Source organism: Protopterus annectens, chromosome 6.part0 (assembly GCF_019279795.1).
Source record: "Protopterus annectens isolate FY-2018-M chromosome 6.part0, PAN1.0, whole genome shotgun sequence".
NCBI classification, from domain to species: Eukaryota; Metazoa; Chordata; order Ceratodontiformes; family Protopteridae; genus Protopterus; species Protopterus annectens.
The window spans coordinates 1,062,134,875-1,062,162,248 of NC_056737.1; the positions used below are offsets into that span (position 1 = coordinate 1,062,134,875).

Sequence of the window (27,374 nt, forward strand, 5' to 3'; positions counted from 1 at the left end):
TGCATCACCCTCTAATATATTTTTTGTAACAGGATATATAGAAACAGGAACCATTGTCTGTGCTTCAAGCATTACTTTATCCTGGTTGTGTTCCAGGTTTTGTACAATACATACAATATGTTTATGACAAGGCATGCAAAAAGCAACATTTACATCATTGCAAATAGCATGTCTGTACATTCTGTGGCACTTCTGCCTTACATAAATCTACATATACTTCAGACACATCAACAGTAAAAGGTTTAGTGCACTTCTTGGCATTTTCATAAATTGCATTCAAAGAAAAACAGAAGAAAATATTTACCACAAATGTTCAGGACAAGGTGGCCAGTCTTGACATGGAGATCAGCTGTGGGAGAATTCTCTGCTGTCTTTCACTAGATGCTGGTGAGACAAATTGTCAGCAGTGGAAAATTTGGACCTCGTATATCACCAACTATCTGAAGGAGAATTTCTGTACTGCCCTGTACTATGCTGTAGTGTTTGTCTTCCAGTCAATGGACAAAGTTTTAGGAAGAGAAGAATCGATTCTAAAAAGGTCTGTGCTGGAATGTCTTACTGTGAGAGGCACCTCTTCAGGTTACCCCCCCCCCCAGTTGTTTGTACTGGACTGGTCTCGCCACTGTTAAGTTAAAGTGATACTACACTATTCAGGTAGTCTGTACCTTTACTCAATGAAAACACTGAGACAGTTCTGCTGTTATGACATTCATTTACTGCACACTTTCATCTAACTTAACAATGAAAGGTATATACATCAAAACATACTTCAGCTTAGAATAATCAGAGTCACTCATATAAAAGAAAAAGTCCCAATCTTTATAGTGTCTTTTTTGCCTGCATCAGCAGTTTTGAGAATTTGCCAGAATAATAAGTCTTTCCTCTCAAGCTGATCTGCTGGCAGTTTGTTTTCCATATCTTAAACATTCTGTTACTGAAGAATAACTCCTTTCGTCCTTGGCCTATCTTGTGTATCATATTGACGAAACACAGCTGCATACAAGAGTTCATCTTGACCTGCTTGTAGGTAATAAATTTCACAAACTGCATAGTTTATAAGAGATAAAATATTTTACTTCTGATTCTTATTAACAATGAATGGCAAGTTATATGTTTTTGCAAAGTTAGTTAACTGCATGCACTGTACACATTGAAATGTAGAACATTTATTTTACATTTTCAGAAAAAATCCACTGAAGTCCATTTTTAACCTGTTCTTTACTCTCACAGCACTACTGCTGTTTTTAGAACATTCACATGTATGCATAATATCTAAATATTTATTAGCACTGCTACCTGTTTTGATTAAAATGCTTTGCTTACAGGTTTCTGCCTTATACTGCCTACTTTTGCTAGTACGTTCACTGTACCATGCTGTTCATAAAGACAAACTGATGCCTGTGAAACTCTTTATTTTGCCCATTAGAGTGTATTTATATTACACTTACTGAATTATCATTTTGTCTTTAACAACAAAGCATTCTTACTGCACCTCAAGAGTTTCAGATTTCGTACAGATATCACAGTATTTAACCTTGAAATTTTCATGTTTGACCCCACAGATGCTGCCCTGTTTGAGGCACACACACACTGTCTAACCTGCTTTTGTCGAATGTCTTAATTTGTCATACGTAGTGTGAATGTCTGTGTTTTTTGCACTGCATCTCCTATCAGTTATTTCAGCTACAATACTCTGGTTTGGTTCACTGTATAGTACAGGGCTACTTCTCACTTTGGAATTCTCCATCTTTGACCATACATCCTGTCATCCTGACTCTGACTTAGTGGTCTGAGATCGATGTTACCTTGGCTATATAAGCTATCTGCCTTTTTCTCTTCTTTAGTCAGACTATATAAGCCTATTAAGAATGAATAAAAGAAATGAATGAAAAAAGAGTGGCAAACAAGTACATGCTTTTCATGCAGATACTTATATCAAATTAATTGACTTCCAAGTTGGCTGTACAATAATGAGCAGCTTGACTTCAGCTCTCCCACTGTGAGAAAAAAAACTAAGAGATAATGGCTAGTAATTCCGAGAGTTTTAGTAAAATTCATTTATTGGTTAGTAACTGAATTTTGCTAAAATTCAGTTATGGTCTAGTGAATACACTGCCTGGATGCCAGCAAAGATGAAATTTACAGATCCAGAAATAAAATCGACTAGAAAATACTGACAGGGAAGAATCCTGTAGCTGTTCAGCAAAAAGCAACTCAAGCTCCAGGTTTGGTGCAATGCATGGCTTCCAGTAATTTAGAGAAAAAAATAAAGCAAATTAAATCAAATATGCTCAGAGTTTAAAATAAATGTAACACTGAAGGAGTACATCAACTCATACAACAAAAAGGTTGGAAAAAATGGAAGGAGATTTAAACAGTTATTCAGATGAGCTGATAAAACTGCAAAAATCAGAGGTCGAAATGAAGACAAGCCTGCCTGAGCACGAGACTGCTCAAGAAGAGCTTTCAAAAAATGGTAGAGTTAGAGGACAGATTATACAGAGAAAACCTGAAATGTTCTTCTATACCAAAGAAAATTGGAGGAACAGATTGTATTAATTTTATGAAAGCACAAATAAACAACTGGCTTGGTAGTCCACAGCAGGGTTTGTTAAAGGCCACATCATCTGAATGCCTCAAGCCTGACCATGAGAAAGCATCCAAGATCTGTATTAGTAAAGATATAGTCATACCAGCAGAAAAATTTGATCCTGACAAAACTGTGGCAGACTGGGAAAGTATTAAAAATTGGAGACAATAGAGTGTTTGTGAAAACTGATTATTCACTGTACACCACATGGAAGATAAGCAAATTCATACTGCCAGTCAGGGAATGTTGAGAGTCTCATGTGAGATTCAAGCTGCTTGGAGGATAAAAAATTATTTTTTGATGCAGAACAGACATCAGACAGAAGAGGACTGTGCTTCTCATTCTTCTGATAATAAAGCCCAAAGAGAGACTTTGCCATTGAAATCCTATCCAATGTTCCAAATGAAAATGTTTACAAGACAGAAAAAAAGAGCAGGAGTTGACTAGAAGAATCAGAATTACCTTGGACATGAACTGAAGTCTGGGGTTGGGAGATAGAGATGAACAAGAAGAAGACCAGCAACACTGAAATTAGTGAATATATGTGAGACTATAAAGCATCACTCACATTTGTGAAGTGTGGCTTTACAAGAAAAAGTGGCTGGATATACCCCACTTCATATAACTGTAAATAAAACAAATTTTGTTCTTAACAATATTTGCACAAAACATTTCATGATATAAATTGCATGTTATACAGTAAAACATTTTTCAGTAATCGTTATATGTGATTAAAATACTAAAGTAAACAAGTATGTTGTTATTTTTTTAGTTTAAAGAAATGTAGGCATTATAATGTAAAAGGAGAAGAAAGGTTGGACAAAAGCACGTTCAAGTCAATATGCTGTAGTTTTGGGCTGATGGGATGGGGTGTAAAAGTACACAGGTTGTAATATATGTAGAGATGAGATATTTTCTCTTGCTTTTGCATCAGTGAATATCTAGATTAATGCCCCTGGCTTAATCTATCAACAAGTTTCTTGTGGAGTCATGCGTGCTGTAGAAATGAGAGAATAATGTGGATGTGATGAAAACTGTTCATTTAGCAAACAAAATGCTCAGTGTGAGTTGAGAAGTGTGCATTTGGGGGCAGCTGTACAATCAGTTCTTATGTTTCCATGGAGACGGGACCAGACAATAAATCCTGAGAGCTGAGGACATTGTTTGCGTAGGGAAATGTAAAATTTAAAGGTGCAAGGGCAAACTACTTAGAAAAAATAAAGTTTGAAAAGTGAATATGAGATAGCAGTTTTCCTGATACCAAAAAAGAACATTGACATGTTTACTAGGATAGTGTATAATTTAGATTTTTTAAAGATAGATAACTTTTTTCTAAGGTTAAAAGTTAATGTTTCTGTCAGGAGGATTAAACTTCATTATTTGAAGATGTATATAGTTTTGTGTGTTTATTTTAAGTTAATGGGTTATAGGGTGTTGTGGGGTGTTTTTTGAGGGTTTTCATTAAAAGAAAAAGCCTTGCAAAATGTGACTTAGGCTTAAATAGAGATGACACGAAAAGTACAGTTTTGTACCTACCGTAAATGTAGATGTTCGAAGATCCACATTGCTGCAGTCCTTACACTTGGGTAGTCCGCTGTCCTCGGTCGGCCCGAATATCAAAGTATAAGGCTGACGTCGGTCAGGGCGCATTTGACTGACATCAGGACGTCAGGGTACAAATGCGCATGACCGACGTCATATCCTCAGTCTTTTCTTGCCCCAGATGTCAGAAGACCCTAAAAATAAAGGTCAAAACCAAAAGACAGCAAACAACCAACCAACCACCCTTGCACTAACTATATGTACAATATATACAATATACACAAAATGTACAACCCAACCCACACAACCACCTCTAACTACAGAGGGGAAGGAGGGAGGGTAAATTGGACTGCAGCAATGTGGATCTTGAACATCTACATTTATGGTAGGTACAAAACTGTACTATGTTCTTCATCTCACATTGCTGCAGTCCTTACACTTGGGTAGAATCCCAAAGCAGAGGTAAGGGAGGATGGCTAACTACAAGGAAGCAGGAGCTGCCAAAATGCCCTGCAAAACAGCAGTGGCAAAACCAGCCCTGGACTTAGAGTAAAGTGGCAGGTGATAATGCCTAGAGAAAGTATGCACAGAACTCCAAGTAGCTGCCTCCAAAATATCCTTGGTTGCCACTCCCCTCCGAAAGGCTGTTGAAGTGGCAGTAGCCCTAGTGGAATGAGGCCTAATCCCAGCTGGAATCTCCTTGCCATGATGGGAATAACAGAAAGCAATGCAAAACCCAATCCACTTAGAAATAGTTTGTTTTGATACAGGCTTGCCCTGAGAACTCAAAGCAAAAGAAACAAACAACTGCTGAGACTGCCTGAACCCTTTAGTTCTGTCCAAATAATAACGCAACTGCCTGTGGACATCTAAAGTGTGCAAAATCTTTTCCCCTTTATTTTGGGGATTTGCATAAAAAGTAGGCAAATGAATAGTTTGGTTTAAAGCCACACTAGAAACCACCTTAGGCATAAAGGAAGGATTAGTACGTAATGATACCCTATCCTTATGGAAAATCAAGAAAGGCTCAACCGCCATAAGGGCCTGTAATTCAGAAACCCTTCTTGCAGAGGTAATGGCCAACAAAAAAGCAGTCTTCCATGATAAATATTTCAACTCAGCAGTAGCTGCAGGCTCAAAAGGTTGTAGAGTGTGTTTCTCCAACACAAAATTGAGATCCCAAGCAGGAGTAGGAGCTCTTCGTGGGGGTCTTATATTCTTTGCCCCTCGAAGAAATTGCTTGAATAAAGGATGAGAAAACAATGGCGGGTTGCAATCATAGTGAGCTGAAATTGCTGCAGCATGAACTTTAATAGAAGAGAAAGACAAACCTTTGTCTAGTAACTCAGTAAGATATTGAAGAGCCACACACAAATTAGGCTCAGAAACATCAAAATCTTTTGCTGCACTCCAAAACAAAAATCTCTTCCATTTGTCTGCGTACACTTTCCTTGTACTAGGCCTCCTAGCTTCCAAAATAACATTCAAAACTTGCTGAGGAAGTGGAGGCCCACTATGGTTCAAAACAGAATATGCCAGGCTGTTAGGTGCAGAGAGTGAAGCTTGACATTTAGCAAATGGCTGTCCTCCTGCGACAACAGGTGTGGAATCGAAGGCAAAGGCCATGGAGGCTTCCGTACCAGACTTCTCAGCAATGGGCACCAGTGTTGTCGAGGCCAGTCCGGAGCTATTAAAATCATCCTTGGCTTGTCCTGTCTGACCTTTAGAAGTACCTTTGGGAGGAGAGGCAGAGGTGGAAAGGCATACACATGAAGATTGCTCCAATTGAAAGAAAGAGCATCCACTCTCCAAGCTGTGGGGTGAAACCTTTTTGTGCAAAACCTTGGCAGCTGATGGTTTAGTGGAGAAGCGAACAGATCTATGTCTGGAGTTCCCCATGACACTGTCAATTTCTGAAATACATGAGGATCCAATTTCCACTGTGGGGATCCATAATTCGTCTGCTCAACAAATCTGCTAAGGAGTTCTGTGCTCCTGGCAGAAACCTTGCCTGAAGATTGAGCTGTAAACTGAGAGCAGTCTCCCACAAAATCATTGCTTGCCTGCATAGAGGATAAGAATGCATTCCCCCTTGCTTGTTGATGTACCACATGACAGTTGTGTTGTCTGTTAGAATCAACACCTGCCCTGGAAGAAGTAATTCCTTGAAAGCAATTAATGCAAACTGGACTGCTAACATCTCCTTCATGTTGATATGTAGATGTTGTAGTCTGACAGGCCACTTGTTTTGTATCCACTTTCCATTTAGATGAGCTCCCCAAGCTTTGTCTGAGGCATCTGTCGTTAAAATCTGACTCGCCTCTGGCCGGGTCACAGAGAGTCCCTTGTTTAGGTGACATTCCTGAGCCCACCACAAAAATTCCTTTTGAATGCAAGGTATTATTTGAATGACAGTGTCCAGATCCTGGCAGTGCTGTGTCCATACATTTTTGAGATACCATTGTAGCTTCCTCATATGCAGTTTGGCATTGGGAAGCACCAGAATACAAGATGCCATGAATCCTAAGGCTTGAAGGACTGTCCTTGCAGTCAGCCCGGACTGATGAGATAGTTGATGGAAGTAAAGGGATAGACTCTTTTGTTTGTCCGGGGTTAAAAAGGCCATCTGGGATGCTGTATTCAGTCTCACACCCAGAAAGCACATGTCTTGAGAGGGTACTAGACTGGACTTTATTTCGTTCACAGAATACCCTAGGCATCTTAGCACTGCTATCACATATTCCAAATGATGAAGAAGCTCTTCTCTTCCTTGAGCCAGAATTAGGCAGTCGTCCAAATAAGGATAGATCTGTATTCCTTTTAGTCTGAAGAAAGCTATCACTGGAGCCAGAACTTTCGTGAACACTCTGGGCGCAGTAGATAAGCCAAAGGGCAATGCAGAGAACTGATAGTGAGAAGTCGCAGCTCGAAAACGCAGATACTTTCTGCAACTTAGTCTGATAGGAACATGAAGGTAAGCCTCCTTGAGATCCAAAGTTACCATCCAATGATCTTTGCCCAGCAGAGGTAAAAGCTGCTGCAACGTCAACATTTTGAACTTGGGAATGTCCAGATAAGTGTTGAGGATAGATAAATCCAAAATTGGTCTCCACATGTTCCCCTTCTTTGGTACTAGGAACAGGCGAGAATAAAATCCTAGGCCCACTTCTGGCAGAGGGACCGGCTGTATGGCCCCTAGTCGGAGCAACAGAGAAACCTGTTTGTGAGCCTCTATTCTTTGTTGAGGAGGAACGTCTGGCATACCTTTGAAAGGAGGCAAGGTATGGAAATAAAACCTGTAGCCGTGGTGTATGATATCCAATACCCATCTGTCCTGGGTAATTAAACTCCAATTTTCTTTGAAAAGTGCCAACCTTCCTCCCAAAGGTGCCGCCAGACGAGCAGGCTCTGGCAGCTGAAAAGGTAGGTCATTGGGTCTGCTTACGAAAGGACTGACCCCTGCCCTCACCCGAAGCCTGTGCAGGAGAACTCCCTGTTCTAGGCCTGAAAGAGCCCTGGGCTCTGCCCTTACCACGTCTAGATCTACCCCTAGACTGTGAATCATAAGAAGGATACGTCCACCCTTTAGTAGGCCAATTTCTACTAAACTTTGGAGGCTGGACCTGCAAAAAATCTTTAACAGTCTGCATAGACTTAGCCTTGTCTTCCATTTTCTTTAAAACAGTCTCAACAGGAGGACCAAACAACACGTCAGATTGTAAAGGAGCATCTAAAATCCTTGTTTTAACATGTTCAGACAAATTCTGATCCTCAGCCAGGCGTGCCTGCGAAGAACGGACCCAGTGGCAGCCACCCTAGACGAGGCCTGTACAGCATCAAAACCACATTGCAAAGAATGCTTACCCACCTGTTCAGAAACATGCACTAAATCTTGCAACTCCTTACAATCAATACCTACTGCCAGAGCATCAACCTTAGACTTCAATTGTGAAAGGAGATAATTTTGGTATTTCAACATGTGAAACTGGCAATTCAGAGCCCTCATAGCAAGAGTGGAAGAAGTATAGACTTTCTTACCCCATCTATCCAAGGCCCTAGCCTCCTTGTCTGCAGGAACCGGATTCTTAACAACAGAAGCCTTAACACCTTTAGGCCCCTGGCTAACAGTTTCTGGGTCTGCCCTAGGACTCTTAAAAGATACTTATGAGCTTCAGGCACCCTGTAATACCTATCCGCTTAACAGGAGCAGGAGGCAAAGAATCAGGATTAAGAGAAGCTTCTGTAAAAACATCTTCCACTACATCCAAAACAGGAGGTATAGCCAAAGGCCTATGCTGGGGTAACAGAAATTCCCTAAGCCTTTTCCTGAAATCAGAGAAGTCCTGACCTTCCCACTTAAAATGCTCCCTCATGGAATGAAGAGTTTCTGAAAAGAAAAATCCTCAGGAGGAGTAGCAGAAGGAGTAGAATCATCCACATCAGAATCAGAATAAAGAGAGTACTCCTGCAAGTCTTCAGTCAAGACTCTGAAACATCTGAAGCCTGCTCAAAACCCCCCAGCTCAGGCTCCACCCTAGGCCTCTTATCAGGAGGGGGCATAGAACCCCTAATCAAAGTAATCAATTCTTCTGCCATTTTAAGCATATGCTTCTTGGGCACAGTACCTGAAGAGCTAGGGGTAACACCAACTGAAGCTAAACCTGGCCTGCCCCTGGGGGAAGCCTTTGAAACAGAAGGAGAGGGCCTAGCCACCTTAGGAAGGGAGGGGAGCATAGTAACATGAGAAGCCCCCTCAGCCTGACTAGTCTCCTGAGAGGCCACATCTTGTAATAATAAGGTCTCACCCTGGGAACACAAAGAAACCTCCGGTGGAGCCACCGGCTCCACCGACACCTCTAAAGAACCGGCGTCTGGTACAGACGGTTCTTCTAGCCTAGGCTTAACTGCCTTGTCCTTGCGCTTCTTCGAAGAAGCGGGCGTCGGAGCATCCAACGGCATTTTATAGTTGCACCGCTTCCCAAAGACTAACCTTGCACAATCCAACCTTCTCTTTATAGTGCGTTATTAAATCTAGCACAAGAGGGACAGCCAACAACGTCGTGTTCAGGCCCTAAGCAAGGAATACACAAAGTATGATAATCTCTATGCGGTATCTGTTTCCCACAAGAAATGCAATTATTAACTTTTTCTGACATCCCGTAAATGACTGAGGCAAGAAAAAACTAAAATATTCCCCAACGGGGTACTTAGCCAACTTTGAACTCGGTCTGAAACTTCTAAATCGAAAAATCTCAGAACGCCAACCGGCACTTGCAATACTGCTTCTGCATCGGACCATGCGGCAAAAAAGACTGAGGATATGACGTCGGTCATGCGCATTTGTACCCTGACGTCCTGATGTCAGTCAAATGCGCCCTGACCGACGTCAGCCTTATACTTTGATATTTGGGCCGACCGAGGACAGCGGACTACCCAAGTGTAAGGACTGCAGCAATGTGAGATGAAGAACATCAACTTTGTGTAAAGGATTAACCTGTCAAAGATTGGTGGGTGCATGTAGCACAAAAGCTGGAAATAGACATTTAAAAAAGAGGACCTATATAATAGGTAGGTGTAATAATTTTTAACATAGTGTCTACACCATCCATATTATTTTGGAATGTGAATGTTCGCATAGGTATAGACAAAAATATAAGAGTATTGAATTATATTAAGAAATGCAGATTGCAAATTGCAATGCTACAGGAGACACATTTTGATAGAACTACGCATGTGAATTTGATAAACAAAAGCTTTCAGGATGAATATACAGCAGACTGTCAGGGACAAAGGAAAGGGGTGCACTTAAATTGCTAGAGGAGCTCCAATAGCGATGCAAGAGAGAAAATAAGATAATAATAGTGCATTTGTGGTAGTAAGGGGCTACTGGCAAGGGAGGATTATCACACTGCCATGTAATTGTATTCCATCTAAAACTGTTGTTGTATTCCATCTAAAACTGTTGGTATGGAGCTTAAGATCGTTTTGGGTGAAATAATCAGATTTTAGCAGGGAACATTACCTGTAGGTGGGGACTAGAACTTGATTTGCAACAGTGAGGATGTATCTGGGGGGCCTAGATGGGGAAATATAACAAATGGGAAAATTTCTAAAGAAATTTATTAAAGTATTTGGTATGGAAGATTTGAATTCAGTAGAAGAAACGTGAAGAGAATTTCCATATTATGCCCCAAGTTACAATAAGTGAGTTAGACTAGACAAAAATTATATTTCACAAGAACGTGCACATTTAATTGAAAGTTTTGACACACATCCAGTGACTGTTTCAGATCATGTACTAATAACAACTAAGATGAAAATGCAAGGTAATGAAGTTAAGTGGGACACTGGTGCTTCCCCAACTATTATAGGTAGTTGAAATTATTTGAGAGTTATTATGGAAGATAGAAGTTTTATCAGAAGTTATAGCTAGTGAGTGGGATAAAATGAAAGTGGAGTTTAAAAATAGGGTAGAAATAAAAGAAAGGAGATATGGATAAGAAGGAACAAAAATATTTAAAGAGGCTGACAAAGGTAAAGTATTGCAAAATAAGGGGAATATCAAAGAATATGAAGAGACACAACTACAGAGTGCTGAAGAGAAAATAACAAAGTATCTGGATAATATGCATGGGTTTAGAAAGATCGCTGTTAAGCAACTGTTTTGATAATAACTCCAGAGCACAAAAACTTTTAGAACAATGAGTATTTTGTATAAAGCAGAGAAATGTGGCAATCAAGAAAGAGCACAAATGGAAATATTTATGGAATACTTAAGTATGCCAAGGTTAGAGGTAAATGTGGCTCAACAATTAACAGTTAAGATAGGAAGATATGAGATAAAAATGGTGATGTATAATCAATCTGCAGGAAAGTTTCCAGGAATAGATGGTATTCTTGTGGAAGTTTGCAAGCTAGGAAGGAAAAAAGAGATACAGATCTGAATGGTTTTGTTTAACAGTATTTTAAATGGAGGGGAAGCACCAACATCATAGGAGAAAGCTATGGGTGGCTGAAATACTTAAAGATGGTAAAGACCTATCATACCCAGCTTCATATAGGCCCATTTCAATTTTAAACTATGATTATAAAGTGTTTATGTCTATAATAGCTAAAAAATAGCAAAGGTGTGCCAGAATTGATATATGTGTGTCAGTGTGGTTTTGTGGAGGGGAGGCAAACATCTGACTACATTAACAGAGAAATGATGATTCAGAGGGAAGCAGAACTTTAAAAAATGCTGCTATTGTTAGTGGGTCTTGATGCAGGAAAAATATTCAACAGAGTAAGCTGGGATTTTATAAGCAGGATAATAGAAGCATTTGCATTCCCTGATACAATAATACAATTAATTGTTATGATATTTTTGGGATTGGATGCAAAAAATTAAAGTATGAGGGTTCATGTCTGACAAGTTGTGTCTGAACTGAGGAACTAGGCAGGAGTGTCCTCTTTCCCTTTGTTATGTGCTTTATATTTAGAGTCATTAACAAAGAAAATAAGGGACTCATAAATTCAAGGATATAATTGGTATGGTAATCAAGGAAAGTTGACTTTATTTGCAGACAATATTATTTTGTACCCGATAAAACCAGAAAAGGACATCTCAGTATTGTGGAATATTTTGAGACAGTTTCAAGTCTATTTATGGATTAAAAATGATTCTGTTATGACAGTTAAAGATATGTTAGAAGAGACTAAAAGATAAGACAAAAACTAAAAACTAGAAGCTCTTGTTTATGGATATGGATAGCAAGATACAAGCAAAGAAAATGTTTTTTGTCCCTTTAGTTTTATATACATGACAGACATTTTTGTATCAACCAAATAAGAAGTTGTGAACAGTAATTAATAAATAATTGAAGGAATGTATCTTGGGGGGGGGGCAAGGGTGAAGTGGGATAAACTGATCCTTCCAGTAGAACAAGGTGGTTTAGGATTACCTGATTTAAAGAGATAGTTTAGAGCTACACAATTAATGTCCATATACATAACACAAGCAGAAAGCTATAATTCATAGTGGAAAGGGATGATGATGAAGCAGGAGGAACTTCAGGAAATAAGGAGAGAGTGGGATTTTTGGATAGAAATCCTTAAGAAGAATAATAACTACCATACAGAATTTTAAATTCGTGGGACTGCACACATATTTGCTGACCTCACAAGACCCAAACATAGTAAAAGTTTTGAAACATGAGGAGAATAAATCTAAGATGACTTCCCTGCTTAGTGTAGCAGAAGCATATCGACATCAAGCAGGAATGGAAATCAAACCAGAAGTAGATAAAAATCAGGCAGCAATTGAACATGCCAAAAACAAAAGACAGAATATACAGTGAAGGACCAGAAGAAAAGGCAAGAAATGTGGAAAACGCATAAATATAGTTGCAAGTATAGAAAACATCTGGAAGAACCTCATGTTGATCAGGAACAAATGCAGGAATGGTTAAGAAGAGGTGAATTCAAACCAAGAGATTAAAGGCTAATATTGGCGGCCCAAGATAGTGGGCTATGTACACAGTGGTTTACAAAGTCCATTGAAAATGGAGAAACAGACAAATGTAGGTTTTGTAAAACAGAATTAGAAACAGTTGCACACCTTGTTGCTGATTGTGACATACTAATGGCAGAAGGACTATATACTGAAAGGCATAATAAAGTGGCAAGACTGTTGCACTGGGGATTATGCAAACATGATATTGAAGTGGCTGAAAAACACTGGAAACAAGATCCACAAAGCAACATAGAAAATGATGAAGTCTACATCACTAGGGATCACCCATTACTAACAATTCAAAAGATAGATGCTAGAAAACTGGATATAGTTGTCCATGAAAAGAAGCCAAAAGTAGAATTGATCATTGAAATCGCCACACCCAGTGACTACAGTGTCTTGCGTACAGAGAGACACAAAGTCATAAAATATCAGGATTTGCAGGCAGAAACAAGAGCAATGTGGAAGAAAGATACCCAGACAGTTCCAATAGTAGTAGGAGCAACGGTTCTTATAAAGAAAGAATCTACAATCGTATTTAGACATGTTACTATTACATGTAACTCCATACAAATTGCAGAGTCATTACTGGGCACATTAAGGGTGCTGCGAAGAACATTTCTGGCTGACATCAAAGATTGAAACAATACTAATTTCATGAACTTTAATCGTACTTTGACTTAGCAATGGGGTCCCTTCCCATCATGGTAATAGAAACCTAAAAGATTTGGAGAAATTAAAGAACAGGAAAGATATTATATTCATAAATTAGCAGAAAGCATTCTAAAAACTAAGCTAACACAAGAATGGAGAAAAGAAAATTTGCCAGTAGGGGTGACTGCAGTTAGGGGTACAGAGGTTCCTATCGCTTGATCGAAAATTGTAAATGGCGAACGCGTATTGAGCAAACCCGATTGGTTGAAATGTCGCACTCGTAACACAGAAATCGCCATAGGGAATATTTTCCCTTTACTTCAATGCAGTACAATCTCAGAGTAGGAATATTTAAGTAGTGGGGGTGTAGGGGGGCACAGCCCCCCACATGGGGGATGCAGGGGGGCTTGCCGCCCTGTCTACAGCATTTAGGTAAGTATAGTTTTTTATTTTTATTTTTTTATTATATTTTCGAAATTTCAAACATCACTCATATGGTGTCGACCATATGGTGTTCGATGTTTGAAACTTTCGAAAATATAATATAGTTCCGGGTTACAGAGAATAGGCAAGTGGGAGCTGGAATTTACTGGAGAAAACTGGCAAAGGAACCAAGGTATTGGGAGCAAATGTCTAGAGAAGGAAAGGTAATAGAATGGTAAGAGGCCAACAAGTCATTTGTCTGCTGGCTAGTGATTGCCTTTCTTATCAGGGTTTGAATATCAGAGTATTCAAAGAGAAAGGGGTAGAGGAATCCTAAATGAAAGACCTGCACTGGTAGAGTTTTAGTTGAATCTAGAACAGAAGCTGCTGTGAAAAGGGGATAAATAGTAAGGCATATAATATATTGCGTGATAAAGAGGAAGTTAAAAAAGATTGGGACGAGACACTGGATAAGCAGTTCACAAGGAAGCAATAGGACGGTATATGGCTGGTTTCCAAATGTGCAACAAAGTCTAGAAGATTTAGAATTTATGTTTGGAAGTGTTTGCATAGCTATATTTATACTCCAAGTAGACTTCAAAGAATTGTTTCCTCAGGTAGGTCCCAAATGGTGGAGGTGTGATGGGGAAGAAAGTGGTAGCTGGGAACAAATGTTTTGAGACTGTAATGAGTTGGCAGACTTTAAAAATTCCATTCAGGGTACGCTTGTCAGAAATATTATGTGAAGAAATGGATGTAACTAAGGAAATGATTCTTTTGAGCTGGGATACAGGATCTGAATTGCCTAGACATAGTAAGGCCTTGTAAGTGTAATTCTTGTGGCTGCCAAAAAAGCACTTACTAGAAAATCAAAATCAAAATCTAAACCAACTGTATTTTTAGTATTGAGTGTTGTAACGGAGATAAACAATGGAAGCAGGATCTTAAGAAAAGAACCGGAGCAAATTACATTACTTCCTCATTCATACCTGCATTCACTCACACATCGCTCTCACTCTCCCGATCTCTCACACACACACACACACACACACACACACACACACACACACACACACACACACACACACACACAGTCACTTCCTCATTCATACCTGCATTCACTCACACATCGCTGTCACTCTCCCGATCTCTCTCACACACACACGCACACACACACACACGCGCACACTTCCTCATCCATACCTGCATTCACGCACACATCGCTGTCACTCTCCCGATCTCTCTCGCACACACACACACACACACACACACACACACTCACTTCCTCATTCATACCTGCATTCACTCACACATCGCTGTCACTCTCCCGATCTCACACACACACACACACACACACACACACACACACAGTCACTTCCTCATTCATACCTGCATTCACTCACACATCGCTGTCACTCTCCCGATCTCTCACACACACACACACACACACACACACACACACACACACACACACACACACACAGTCACTTCCTCATTCATACCTGCATTCACTCACACATTGCTGTCACTCTCCCGATCTCTCTCACACACACACACACACACACACACACACACACACACACACACACACACACACACACAGTCACTTCCTCATTCATACCTGCATTCACTCACACATCGCTGTCACTCTCCCGATCTCTCACACACACACACACACACACACACACACACACACACACACACACACAGTCACTTCCTCATTCATACCTGCATTCACTCACACATCGCTCTCACTCTCCCGATCTCTCACACACACACACACACACACACACACACACACACACACACACACACAGTCACTTCCTCATTCATACCTGCATTCACTCACACATCGCTGTCACTCTCCCGATCTCACACACACACACACACACACTTCCTCATTCATACCTGCATTCACTCACACATCGCTCTCACTCTCCCGATCTCTCACACACACACATTTGGGCAGCTTTGACAATTTATTTTTTTACATTCTTTCCATTGCTGCAGCCTGTTCGTATCCATGGGCTGTCCGCATGTCAGATGTCCGTAACCCAGAGACTACCTGTAATGCTAAAAATGCCCCCGCATCCTTCCTGCCATGCTATCATAATATACTTCTGCAGATTTATAATACTAAAAATGCCCCCCACTCTTCCTGATATGCCATCATGGTGTACCTTTGCAGATGTATAATGCTAAAAATGCCCCCATCCGTCCTACCGTGCTATCATAGTGTAACTTTGCAAATTTATAATACTAAAAATGCCCCACATCCTTCCTGCCATGCTATCATAGTGTACCTCTGCAGATGTGTAACGCTAAAAATGCCCCCCATCCTCCCTGCCATGCTATCATATTACACCTCTTCAGATATATAACACTAAAAATGCCCCCATCCTTCCTGGCATGATATCATATTGTACCTCTGCAGATGAATAATACTAAAAATGCCCCCATCCTTCTTGCCATGCTATCATAATATACTGCTGCAGCTGTATAATACTAAAAATGCCCCCATCCTTCCTGGCATGCCATCATAGTGTACCTCTGCAGAATTATAATAATAGAAACATATCCCCATCCTTCCTACCATGCTATCATAGTGTACCTCTGCAGATGTATAAAACTAAAAATGCCCCCCATCCTTCCTGATATGCTATCATACTGTACTTCATATTAAAAGACCAAAGAGGTGTTTCAGTGAACACCTCTTGGTCGACACGTAATGAGCGAATGCTCAAAACAGTGATTTCTTTCCCTGGGAAAGAAATTTCTTGGCCATCCCTGTGTGTTCACCCCTTTCCTCGCTGTAGTGCGATCTCGGAGTTGGTATATTTAGTTAGGGGGGGTGGGGGGCACAGCTCCCCACGTTGTTATGTTTTAAAGTGTGTTTGTGTGTGTGTGTGTGTGTGTGTGTGTGTGTGTGTGTGTGTGTGTGTGTGTGTGTTTGTGCTGTTTTGAGCGTTTGCTCTTTAGTGCATTCACTCATTACATGTCGACCAGGAGGTGGTCGCTGAAACACCTCTTCTGTCTTTTAATATAGACCCCTTCTGCAGATGAATAATACTAAAAATGCCCCCATCCCTCATGATATGCTATTATAGTGTACATCTGCAGCTGTGTAACATTAAAAATGCCCCCTCATCCTCCCTGTCATGCTATCACAGTGTACCTCTGCAGATGTGTTATACTAAAAATGCCCCCATCCTTCCTGATATGTTATCGTGGTGTACCTCTGCAGATGTGTTATACTAAAAATGCCCCCATCCTTCCTGATACATTATCATGGTTACCTCTGCTGATGTTTTTTACTAAAAATGCCCCCATCCTTCCTGATATGTTATCGTGGTGTACCTCTGCAGATGTGTTATACTAAAAATGCCCCCATCCTTCCTGATACGTTGTCGTGGTGTACCTCTGCAGATGTGTTATACTAAAAATGCTCCCATCCTTCCTGATATGTTATCGTGGTGTACCTCTGCAGATGTGTTATATTAAAAATGCCCCCATCCTTCCTGATACGTTATCGTGGTGTACTTCTGCAGATGTGTTATACTAAAATGCCCCCATCCTTCCTGATACGTTGTCGTGGTGTACCTCTGCAGATGTGTTATATTAAAAGTGCCCCCATCCTTCCTGATACGTTATCGTGGTGTACCTCTGCAGATGTGTTATACTAAAAATGCCCCCATCCTTCCTGATACGTTGTCGTGGTGTACCTCTGCAGATGTGTTATACTAAAAATGCTCCCATCCTTCCTGATACGTTATTGTGGTGTACCTCTGCAGATGTATAGTACTAGAAATAGCCCCGTCCTTCCTGCCATGCTGTCATACTTTACTTCTGCAGAGAGTCTCAAATCAACTGAGCTCATACTCCTAATTACCCTTCCTACTGTGACTAGCGCTAGGGATAGGGAGAGGGTCTGTAGTAAATATGTCTGTCTTATCAATGGGGGAGGTGGGGGAAACTGCCTCAGTTTCTTAAATGTTACAGCAACATCTGTCCATAAATAGTTGCAGCAACTGTAACCCGGCCTTGAGCTAAATTAAAATCATGCCCAGTTATCTGTTTGCTGGTTGCCACCTGTATCATCTGCATTTTCCTATATTGCAGTCTATTATTAATTTGTTCTTTATACGCAATGTAAATGAACCTTTTGAAGATAATACAGAAAAGGCTTACTGTGCATATGCTATCCTTGTACTATTTAAAGTCTGTCATATCCAGTGTACCCAATGTGTTTTATGCAAGTGAAATTGTTTTATTGTTATGTTAATTATATAAATACATATACTCACTATTTACTTAGCGATCTTATGTGGAGACGTAAACTCCTCAGGTATCCCCTGAAATATATCTGCATGGATCAGTATTGCACATTAATATATTTATAAAAATAAATAAACAACAACAGTATATCAAGTGCATTATTCTGGTCTCCACTGAAAAAAGGCTGCATGGCTCAGTGGAACTATATGATGACAGTGGATAAAATGCTATATTCCATTTTTTATCCAAACAGCCCTATTGACGTGTCCAAGAGACATCTTTCCCCAGTGGGCTGATTGCCAGTCATGGAATGCCATCATCCAGGCAACCATCATGGTTTTATTATTTTATGGCCCTAGCTCCTCCCTTAGGTACTTGTCCACTTACATATGTGAGGGTGCTAGCCCTTGAGGGTGTGCTCATTCCTGCACATGCCCTTTGAAGGCTACCAAGTACATCGCTTGACAGGGCCAGGTCCATGTCATAACTGTTGCTGCATGCAAATTGACTTTTCTCCAACAGGTGTTCATACTGCAGCAAGTCTTACTGCCTCCCATCCCATGGATAGATGAGCCAGTACTGGCCTTTTACTCTTATATGGTTCTGTATGACGTCAGCAATATCTGAGCCACTTAGTAACCTCAGGCCACTTGGATCATAATCAGGGCCTTATCCCTCTACATCACTGAGGCAGGCCTGATTCTGTCCTTCTCCACTGAGGCAGGCCTGTTTCTGTCTTCCTCCACTGAGGCAGGCCCATTTCTGTCCTCACTGATCTTTTGGCAACATCTGATTCACTGACAGTGAATCCTTATTGACTGTCTGCAGACTCACTGTGGTCTTATATTATACTCCTCAAGTCATTTACTTTTTTTACCTCTTAAGGTGCACTCACTGACTAGCTTTATGAGTACATTCATCTTCACCACACTCTCATTTTAAGTAGAGGTGTAAAGTGTCATAGCTATGCTGAATGTGTAAGCGTCATAGCTGTGCTGAAGGTGTAAGTGTCATAGCTATGCTGAATGTGTAAGTGTCATAGCTGTGCTGAAGGTGTAAATTATTACTATAGTTTTATGACTCCTTTATTTAGGACCACATTTCTGATTTTTCATTCTTGAGGACTGTTTGGATACAATCCTAGATCAGGTGAACCTTAGCTAACTTAGGTAAAAACCATCAAAGCCAGACTCTACACTGGTGCATGACACTTTTCTGAGTTCCTTAGCCATCTTCTCTCATTTTTTTTTGTTTGTGTTGGGGGGAGGGGGAATAGTATAAATTTGTTTCTAGAGTTTAAAGTCATCATGCTCCTGAGTAATATGCTAATTTTTAAGGGCTAGTTGGCTGATGATGTAAATTCTTCATATAAGGACCAGATGTATGCTGTTGTAAAGTTTGTATACTTTCATCTCTTGAACATCTCCAACACAAAATGTTTTATCCCTCAGTCTGATCTTGTAGTGATCATTCATGCATTTGTATCTTCTGTACAGGTCTGCTGCAGTGCCTTGCACCTTTGACTCCATAACAGTGACCACAGATGTCTTCAGCTGGCACAGAATTGCAGAGTTTTGATTTTTTGCAAGGTCTTTTCTCTCCTGCCATGTGGCATCAGTTTTGCAGGATCTGTTTTAAAACTCCTAGTGCTGATATATAGAGCAAGAGGTTCTCCGGTTCGATCCTCGTCTGGGGGCCTTCCGTGCAGTCTGCATGTCCTCCCTGTGGTCGCGTGGGTTTCCTCCGGGTGCTCCGGTTTCCTCCCACATCCCAAAGACATGCTGTAGGTGGATTGGACACTCTAAACTGGCCCTAGGTGTGTGTGTGTGCCTTCTGTGGAAGGTTGGGTGCCGGGCTGGCAACTCGACACCGTAAAACTCCACTGCCAATCATGAGCGGACAGTGATCTGCTGTGGCAACCCCTAACCGGGAAAAAGCCGAAAGAAGAAGAAGAAGAAGAAGTGCTGATATATAGATTAACTATGACTTCAGTCTCATATTTCTTATGAGGTTATCGGTGCCCCATATCCATTCATGCCTGCTTCATTCTTCTGGACTGCTAGAAATTCCAAGGCTGTGCCTTGAAATATCTCAGAGGCTCTGTTTTGCTTGTAAACATGCTTTATTTTTGCAGTTAACTACCTCCTTGACTGTGCACATGAATCAGAAACCTTGTTTAGGAGGTCTCTTATATAACCTGTTTAAGGATGTTTCCAAGAGTCACAGTGAGTTAGCTTACTGTGCGCCTTTTCTGATTTTCTTAAGTCATCTGTTTATTTACTGTTAGTCTTTCTCAGCAAAAACTGTTTGTTAGTTGGTTCATTTTACTTCCAAATAGTACATTTTATTTAATTGTAATCTAATTATATCTAATTGCATGGTGTTTATTGGTATAAACAAGTGAGATGTGAAGCATTTGTTAATGACACTGTCTCTCTCAGAATTAACCTTTTATTTCTTCCAAAAGTGAATCCTGATTTTACTTCTGATCAGTTTGCATAAGTTCTAGTCATTTTCTCATTCTGATGAGAGCAGGGGATAAAGATTCCACTAAACCATAGAAGCACATAGGTATATGCATCTGTATTGAGCAGAGCAGACTAGTTAAGCCTTCAGGTCAGTGTTTTTGCTCATTCGTAAGAATTAAAATAGTGTATTTCCAAGCTGGATGAGTGTATTACTTTCTGTCCTGGCAAGTAAGCAGAACTTTTTGACAGAACTCAAAGATCACTGCAGTAGAGCAGTTGTCAGTGTGATGTCATTTTGCAGAAATGTTTGAATGCAAGACATGATCTAGCTACCTTCGTATCTATCCGTGCTCCCGTTAAACACTACCAGCTGGACATTGCTTTCCGTATTCGAACAGAAAACATGATGTACATCTCATTCATTATTAGCGTCAGCAGTGCATACAAATATACAGACTTGTTGACAAAGAAAAAGTTTTGTTTTATCAAGTTTTCCCAAGACTTACAGCCAGCCCTTACATGACTAACCTGTCCCTGTCCCCTTTTCCATCCATTCCATGCATCAATGCACCATTCTGTTGACCCACAGTATATTTTTCTCTGGGAACATATGCATGGATACCTCCAGCCTTTTCTATAAAGTAGTATTTCCTAAATTAAGTCATGCTTTCCCATTGCTAGCACTTTCCTCTGTGCCTCTTTTGCCATTCCTTTTTAACTCGACCCCTATTATCCCTTTGGTAGTACCACGGCCCTTTCTGTTTCAGTTTATGCATGCAAAACTTTCTAGTTTTTTTTTTATTTTGACATAGAGGCTGTTCCTTAAACCTTCTTTGGTAACTCTGCATTGCACACTCAACAGATAACACACTTGCCTTTTATGCTGGGGGATCAGAAGACTGTGGGTTCTATTCTTGCAGCAGGTTATTATATTATTTTTCCATTACTGATACTGAAGTGCAGTATTAGGAAATGTTGCACTCCTTCAGATGAGGAGTTAAACCAAAGTTCTGGCTGCCTGACTTGGTGGTTGTAAAAGATTCCACATCACTTGTCAAAAAGAGTTGGAGAATATCCCCAGGTGCACTGGAGAAATTCCCTCGTTAGTATAACTACCACCTTGGGTCTTTCCTGATAAGAGGCGTTTAAAGTAGTTGCACTAATCTGGTCAACAAAGGATAAATAAGTAATTAAATAAAACCTTTCCTGCACCAGAACTGAACACAGTAGCTGAGAAATGGCTTCCTTAGTACCCTATGCAGTGGTACAATGAGTGTGATCACATGGAATGGGGTATGGGATTGAGTGGCGGATAATCACTTTTTTAACTTAAGAATTCATGAGCTAGGCGTTGAAAGGGGAAGAAGAAGAAAAAGAATGGAAGAAAAGAGGAGTCAGACCAGATAAGGCGATTGTTCCTGCCGCCTCCTAATATCAAACAGTTGTGATGCAATTGCTCCCATATCTGCATACCCCAGTATTTTGTTGCACTTTTTCACTGTACTTTTACCCTTTATTTCCTAATTCATGTTAGGGGTAATTTTAATCAGTGACAGATGCCGAATGTATGTATGTTTCATTGAAATCCCCTAACACAGTGAATAACATTGCACGCTTTTATATTACATCCAAGTTTCATTCAGCTTATACACCACACCAGATTTGGTAGAGATTGGCATTTCCTTCCATTATCACAGCACAAGTCTTGGTGTCACCAGTTAACAAGTGATGCTTGTTATGCAGTGCTTGTGTGACATCTGGCACAGTATGTTAGATAGGATTTCCGGCACCAGTTCCTGTGGTGCCCCGCTGCTTACCAACATTTCTGCAACCATTTCCCCATAACTACCATTCTTTGCTCCAAGAATCAAGCAGTACAGTTATAGTAGCTGTTCACAGCAGCAGTAGATCCTTAAGCTCTGTAACTTTACAGCAAGTACCTCAGTAGTTCTCTACATCACTCCTGGATGCAGGTGTTGCATTTTCAGTAATCATCAACAGTTTTCTTGGACATCACAATTATTCACTTTTTTTTTTTGATTTGTACAAAGTACAAAATCATTTAACTGGTCGGCATCTGCAGGCATGTTTAATTTTAAAGATGACAAAGCAAAAAATCTAGGAATATGAAAGACTGTTCTCTTTATATCAGTGTCAATACAACACTGGTGTTCAGGTAAAATCTTAATGAATGATTGATGACGTTTTGCTAGTAGGATGAACTGCTGATGATGATAATCAGGAACACGTGAAAGCCCTCAGGAGTTACCCCACCATAATAACCTCTTTCTGTCTACTTTCTCAGATCTACAGTTAATAGTATTTCACAGAATTGTATATTGTAGCTATAAGCAGGCAGTAGCAGCAGTTTTCCTCAATAGCTGCATTACTTCAAAAGCCTCAATAGCACATTTGCTGTTTTTTTCCTTTATAGTGATTGATAGCGGTGAAATATGCTTATACCAGTGATTAGCTGCTGTTTTCTCTCAGAACAACTAGCATTTTATATATGATAGTAACTGTAGTTAAATTGTTATTTTATTGCTTCTCTTAAAGTTTTGTAGCAGGAAGATGAACATATATTTTAGCACTAATGGTTTTGATTGTTTCTTTCTTTTTTTTTTTTTCAGAATTTAGATTATCTTGTTCTGCTGTCAAAAGTGGAAGAAAAGGAAATATTTAAGATTTGTCTTGAGTACTGGAATCATTTGGCCATGGAGCTTTACAATGAAAGTCCTGACTCTGTGACTGTTTGTCCTAAACGTGGGGTTTCATACAGGAATCTGCCACCTCGCAGACAAGTTTATTTTACTTTTCTAACAGAGGTAAGCAATGTTTTTCTTAGGAGTTTTGATTTCCACCCCTCAGCACATGTAAATATTACGTTTTATACTTAAATATGCATCAGTGAGAAAATGCTGTCAATTGCTTTGCAAAGAAATTAATTAGTTACTGCTGAATATACTAGATAATATTGCATATTCTTAAGTAGAGCTGAGATGAGTACAAACTAGCAGTTATAAAGACAGCATTGTCCATCTCACTAAGCCTACTTAACATTTCATTTTACAAGACAAAGTACTTCCTGCACAACACAGACATAACTAAACGCATTTAGTCCAACACAGACATAACTAAACGCATTTAGTCCAACACAGTCATAACTAAACGCATTTAGTCCAACACAGTCATAACTAAATGCATTTAGTCCAACAAAGTCACAACTAAATGCATTTAGTCTCCCAGAATTATGTGCATTCAAGAAGGCCCTATAACAAAGAGACTTCATGGCTCCTTTAAAGTGATACTGCTATCATACAGTCTGTAGTAAACTTGGTAACAAAAGTATATTTGTATAATGCCAAACACAACTTGTCCCCTCTCTCTCTCTCACAGCAGCAAACCAAAACTTCTTCAGCAAGGAATACAACTAAAGATGTTTCACAAATTTACATTTGGGACTCCTTAAAAGCATATATCTATGGTAGGGTACTATCATGCTATATTAATAAAATGAAAACATGGAATAAAGACATGATAGACCTACAAAATAAAGTGGATAAACTCAAATTGGAAATACAAAAAGAAAATTCTGATTTAATACCAGAATTCATTCAAATTAATAATATGTACTCTGAGATATTTCATCATAAAACTATGAGTAATCTAGAAAAAATCAAATCAAATTCATATTCTATGAATCCTGCTAATCAAAGACAATTAGCAAACAGAACTAAACAAATCATTAAATCTAAGCAAATAAAAGAAATGTATAATCCCCATACTAAGAATAAAGTTACTGATTTAAATAACATATTAGAAGCAGCAAAGAAGAGTAAGGCAATACACGAACCATGAGGTTCACTTGAGTCCACATGGTCGGACTGCATGGTTCGTGTATTGCCTTACTCGGCTTTGTTGGTTTTGATCTATTATTTAGCTGGCAGTAACACGTTTGCCCTTTACGGTGTGACATTTTGCTGTATTTATCTAACATATTAGAAGCCTTTAGACTCCATTACACACTTAATTCTACAAATCCATCAATCTCTTCAGTAGATAAGATTACAAATGTTTTAAATAAAAATATACGTACTAGATTAACACAAGAACAAATAGAAAATCTTAACAAACCTATTACTATGACAGAACTTAAATCACAAATTAGTAAGCTTAAAACAAAGCTCCCGGACCTGATAATATATTACCAGAAATGTATAAATTAATGACAAGACAGTCTTTATCCCTACTTTTAAAAGTATACACTACAGTTAAAGAAGACATAATTATACCCCCATTTTGGAAATATTCATTAATATCCCCAGTAATAAAACCAGACAAAGATGAAAGATTTTGTACATCTTATAGACCCATAACATTACAAAACATAGACTATAAAATGTTTACGGCAATCTTTGCAAATAGAATCAAATACTTTCTTCCCTTACTAATACATGAAGATCAAATGGGTTTTATAAAAGGAAGAAATACCCATGATAATATTAAAAGAATCATAAAAATTGATCATAATAAACTCCAAGATGTAGATATGACTATAGTCTCTCTAGATGTAGGCAGTGCCTTTGATTCTGTTAACTGGAATTATCTATCTTTAGTTTTGGAGGAGTATAATTTTCCAATGGGTTTTTCTGCTCTTATAAAATCTCTTTATGAAATGCCTGAGCTTATGTCAAATTAGGATCCCATAGATCAGGACCTATTAATATTATGAAAGGAACTAAACAAGGCTGACCCTTATCACCTCTGTTATTTGCACTTTTGATAGATCCTTTTGCAAGCAGCATCTGATTACACACTAAAATTAAAGGTATAAAAATCGATAGAACACTAAACTTAAAACTTCAGATGTTTGCAGACAACATACTTGTGACATTATTTGATCCTAATCATTTCCTACAAGCCTTATTTAATACAATATCTATATTTCAAAACATCTCTGGGCTACAGGTCTACGAAATAAAAAAAACATGTTACTTATAAATAGTAAAAGAAATCATATAAATAAAAAATTCACTAAATATGTTGTAATAGATGGCAGACTTCAGTATCTGGGTATCCACTTATCAAATGATTTACAGGATTTAATCTTGTTTAATTACAATTCAGTATTGGATAAGATAGAATTAATGATGAGTAGTTGGAATAAACACACATTTACAATGAAGATAGGTTATATCTGATCAAATCAACAATTTTTCCAAGTTATTATACCTCATACAGGTTATCACCCCCCCCAAATAGGTTATACAGAAATAAAACAAAATGATTTAAATTTTCTGTGGTATGCAAACAAACCTTGAATAGCATTAAATAAATCACTTAATGAACTGGGAGGATGGGGGAATAAATTTACCAGATAGAAATTTGCATACTTTCTTCTATAGTTAAAAATTTAACACTACGGTTAAATCTTTCCTACACTTCTATGTGGAAACAGTTACATGAACAGATTTGGCTAGAAGCTATACAAAACCAAGTACAGGAAAGTTTATCTATGTTATGGTTTTATGTGATGCCCATGCATCACATAAAACCCCTACCTCATGTAACAACAAACAACTAGCTAATCTAATAGATTTCTATTGTTCTGCTACAAACTCAGGAATCCCTACTGCAAAACTCAAAATGTATTTTTCTATATGCATTGTAATTAAAAATTGCTTTTTTCTGTTTAAAAGTGCTTTATGGCTATTATAATTTATCTGTAACTTACATGTGTTAACTATATTGTTACTTGTACGGAGCTTTTCTACCTGGGCCTGCACTGTAAATGGACCTGTGTCCAATCGGACTATCCCGGTAAACAAATGTAAAATAAATAAATTATACAATCCATTATATTGGATGCTTACAGATTGTATATTAGAAAACAAAGCCATTATAATTCCATCTAATTATGTAAACATTACAATATCAAATTTCAAAAAATTCGTCACTAAAGATCCTGGCATTAATTCTTGGCTATTCACACTTTTTCCTATAGCATTTACATCCAATAACCTGGAGACAGTGCAAATTGATAGGCTGAGCATATTAAAATGAGGGAAACTATTATATTGTAATCAGTTGTTGGATCAGGACAAAGTCCTTTCTGTTAATCAAATAATGAATACATTTAATATAGATAAAAATATGTGGTTGCCCCTACAGTCTCTAAGACAACATGTTGTAAGTAAGATAGAACTAATGCAAATATCTGTCAGACAGAATAGGCCTAGATTTATTGAATATATTATAATTATTATTAATCAACCTTTCTAAGGTAACAGTTATTTGTCAAATATTTATAAAGTTGTTAAAAAAACAAAAATGGATCATAAAAAATTATATTAGAATTACTTTGCATCAATAAATGGCCGTCTACCAACAGAAGAAGATAAAGAATCTAATCTAAAATCCTCAAAACACACTATATTATCAGTTCAATGGCATTTATTTACTTGGAGATTTTTACATAGGAGCTTTCTTACTCCACATAAGCTTGCCTTAATGTTTGCAAATGAAAAGGTGTATTGAAGATGTGAGATGTGAAGTAATATTAAAAGCTGACTGGCAACATGTTTTTTATAATTTTATATGTCTTAAAGAGTACTGGAATAACATTAATTATTTGTTTCAGATTGTTTTAATGACAATTTTCATTTAACTAAATCTCTAGTTTTGTTTAACTCTCCTATACCCAAGTGTGTTCCTTAAAATAATCTTTAATTCTTTGGACTTTACTTGCTATTGCTCATAAGATTATCACTATTAATTGGAAAAATGCAACTCCTCCATCATTCAAGGAATTTAAAAAATTTGCTTTGACAGTTGGATGAATTAAATTTTGTACTCTAAAGAATAGAACCAACAGAATTACCACATACTACAATAACTGGCAGACAGTAATAGAAATATTGATGAAAAA

At 38.7% G+C, this 27,374-nt stretch overlaps 1 protein-coding gene across 3 annotated transcripts in view; it reads left to right on the forward strand.

Annotated features, from left to right (window-relative positions):
- The window catches only part of LOC122804679 (exportin-1-like), an 873,344-nt gene that overhangs the window by 362,032 nt on the left and 483,938 nt on the right, over positions 1-27,374 (forward strand). For all 3 annotated transcript variants that reach the window (XM_044074681.1, XM_044074683.1, XM_044074682.1), the window contains exon 12: positions 23,077-23,271. In XM_044074681.1, coding sequence (XP_043930616.1) covers positions 23,077-23,271 — 195 coding nt within the window. The remainder of the gene's footprint in view (positions 1-23,076; positions 23,272-27,374) is intronic.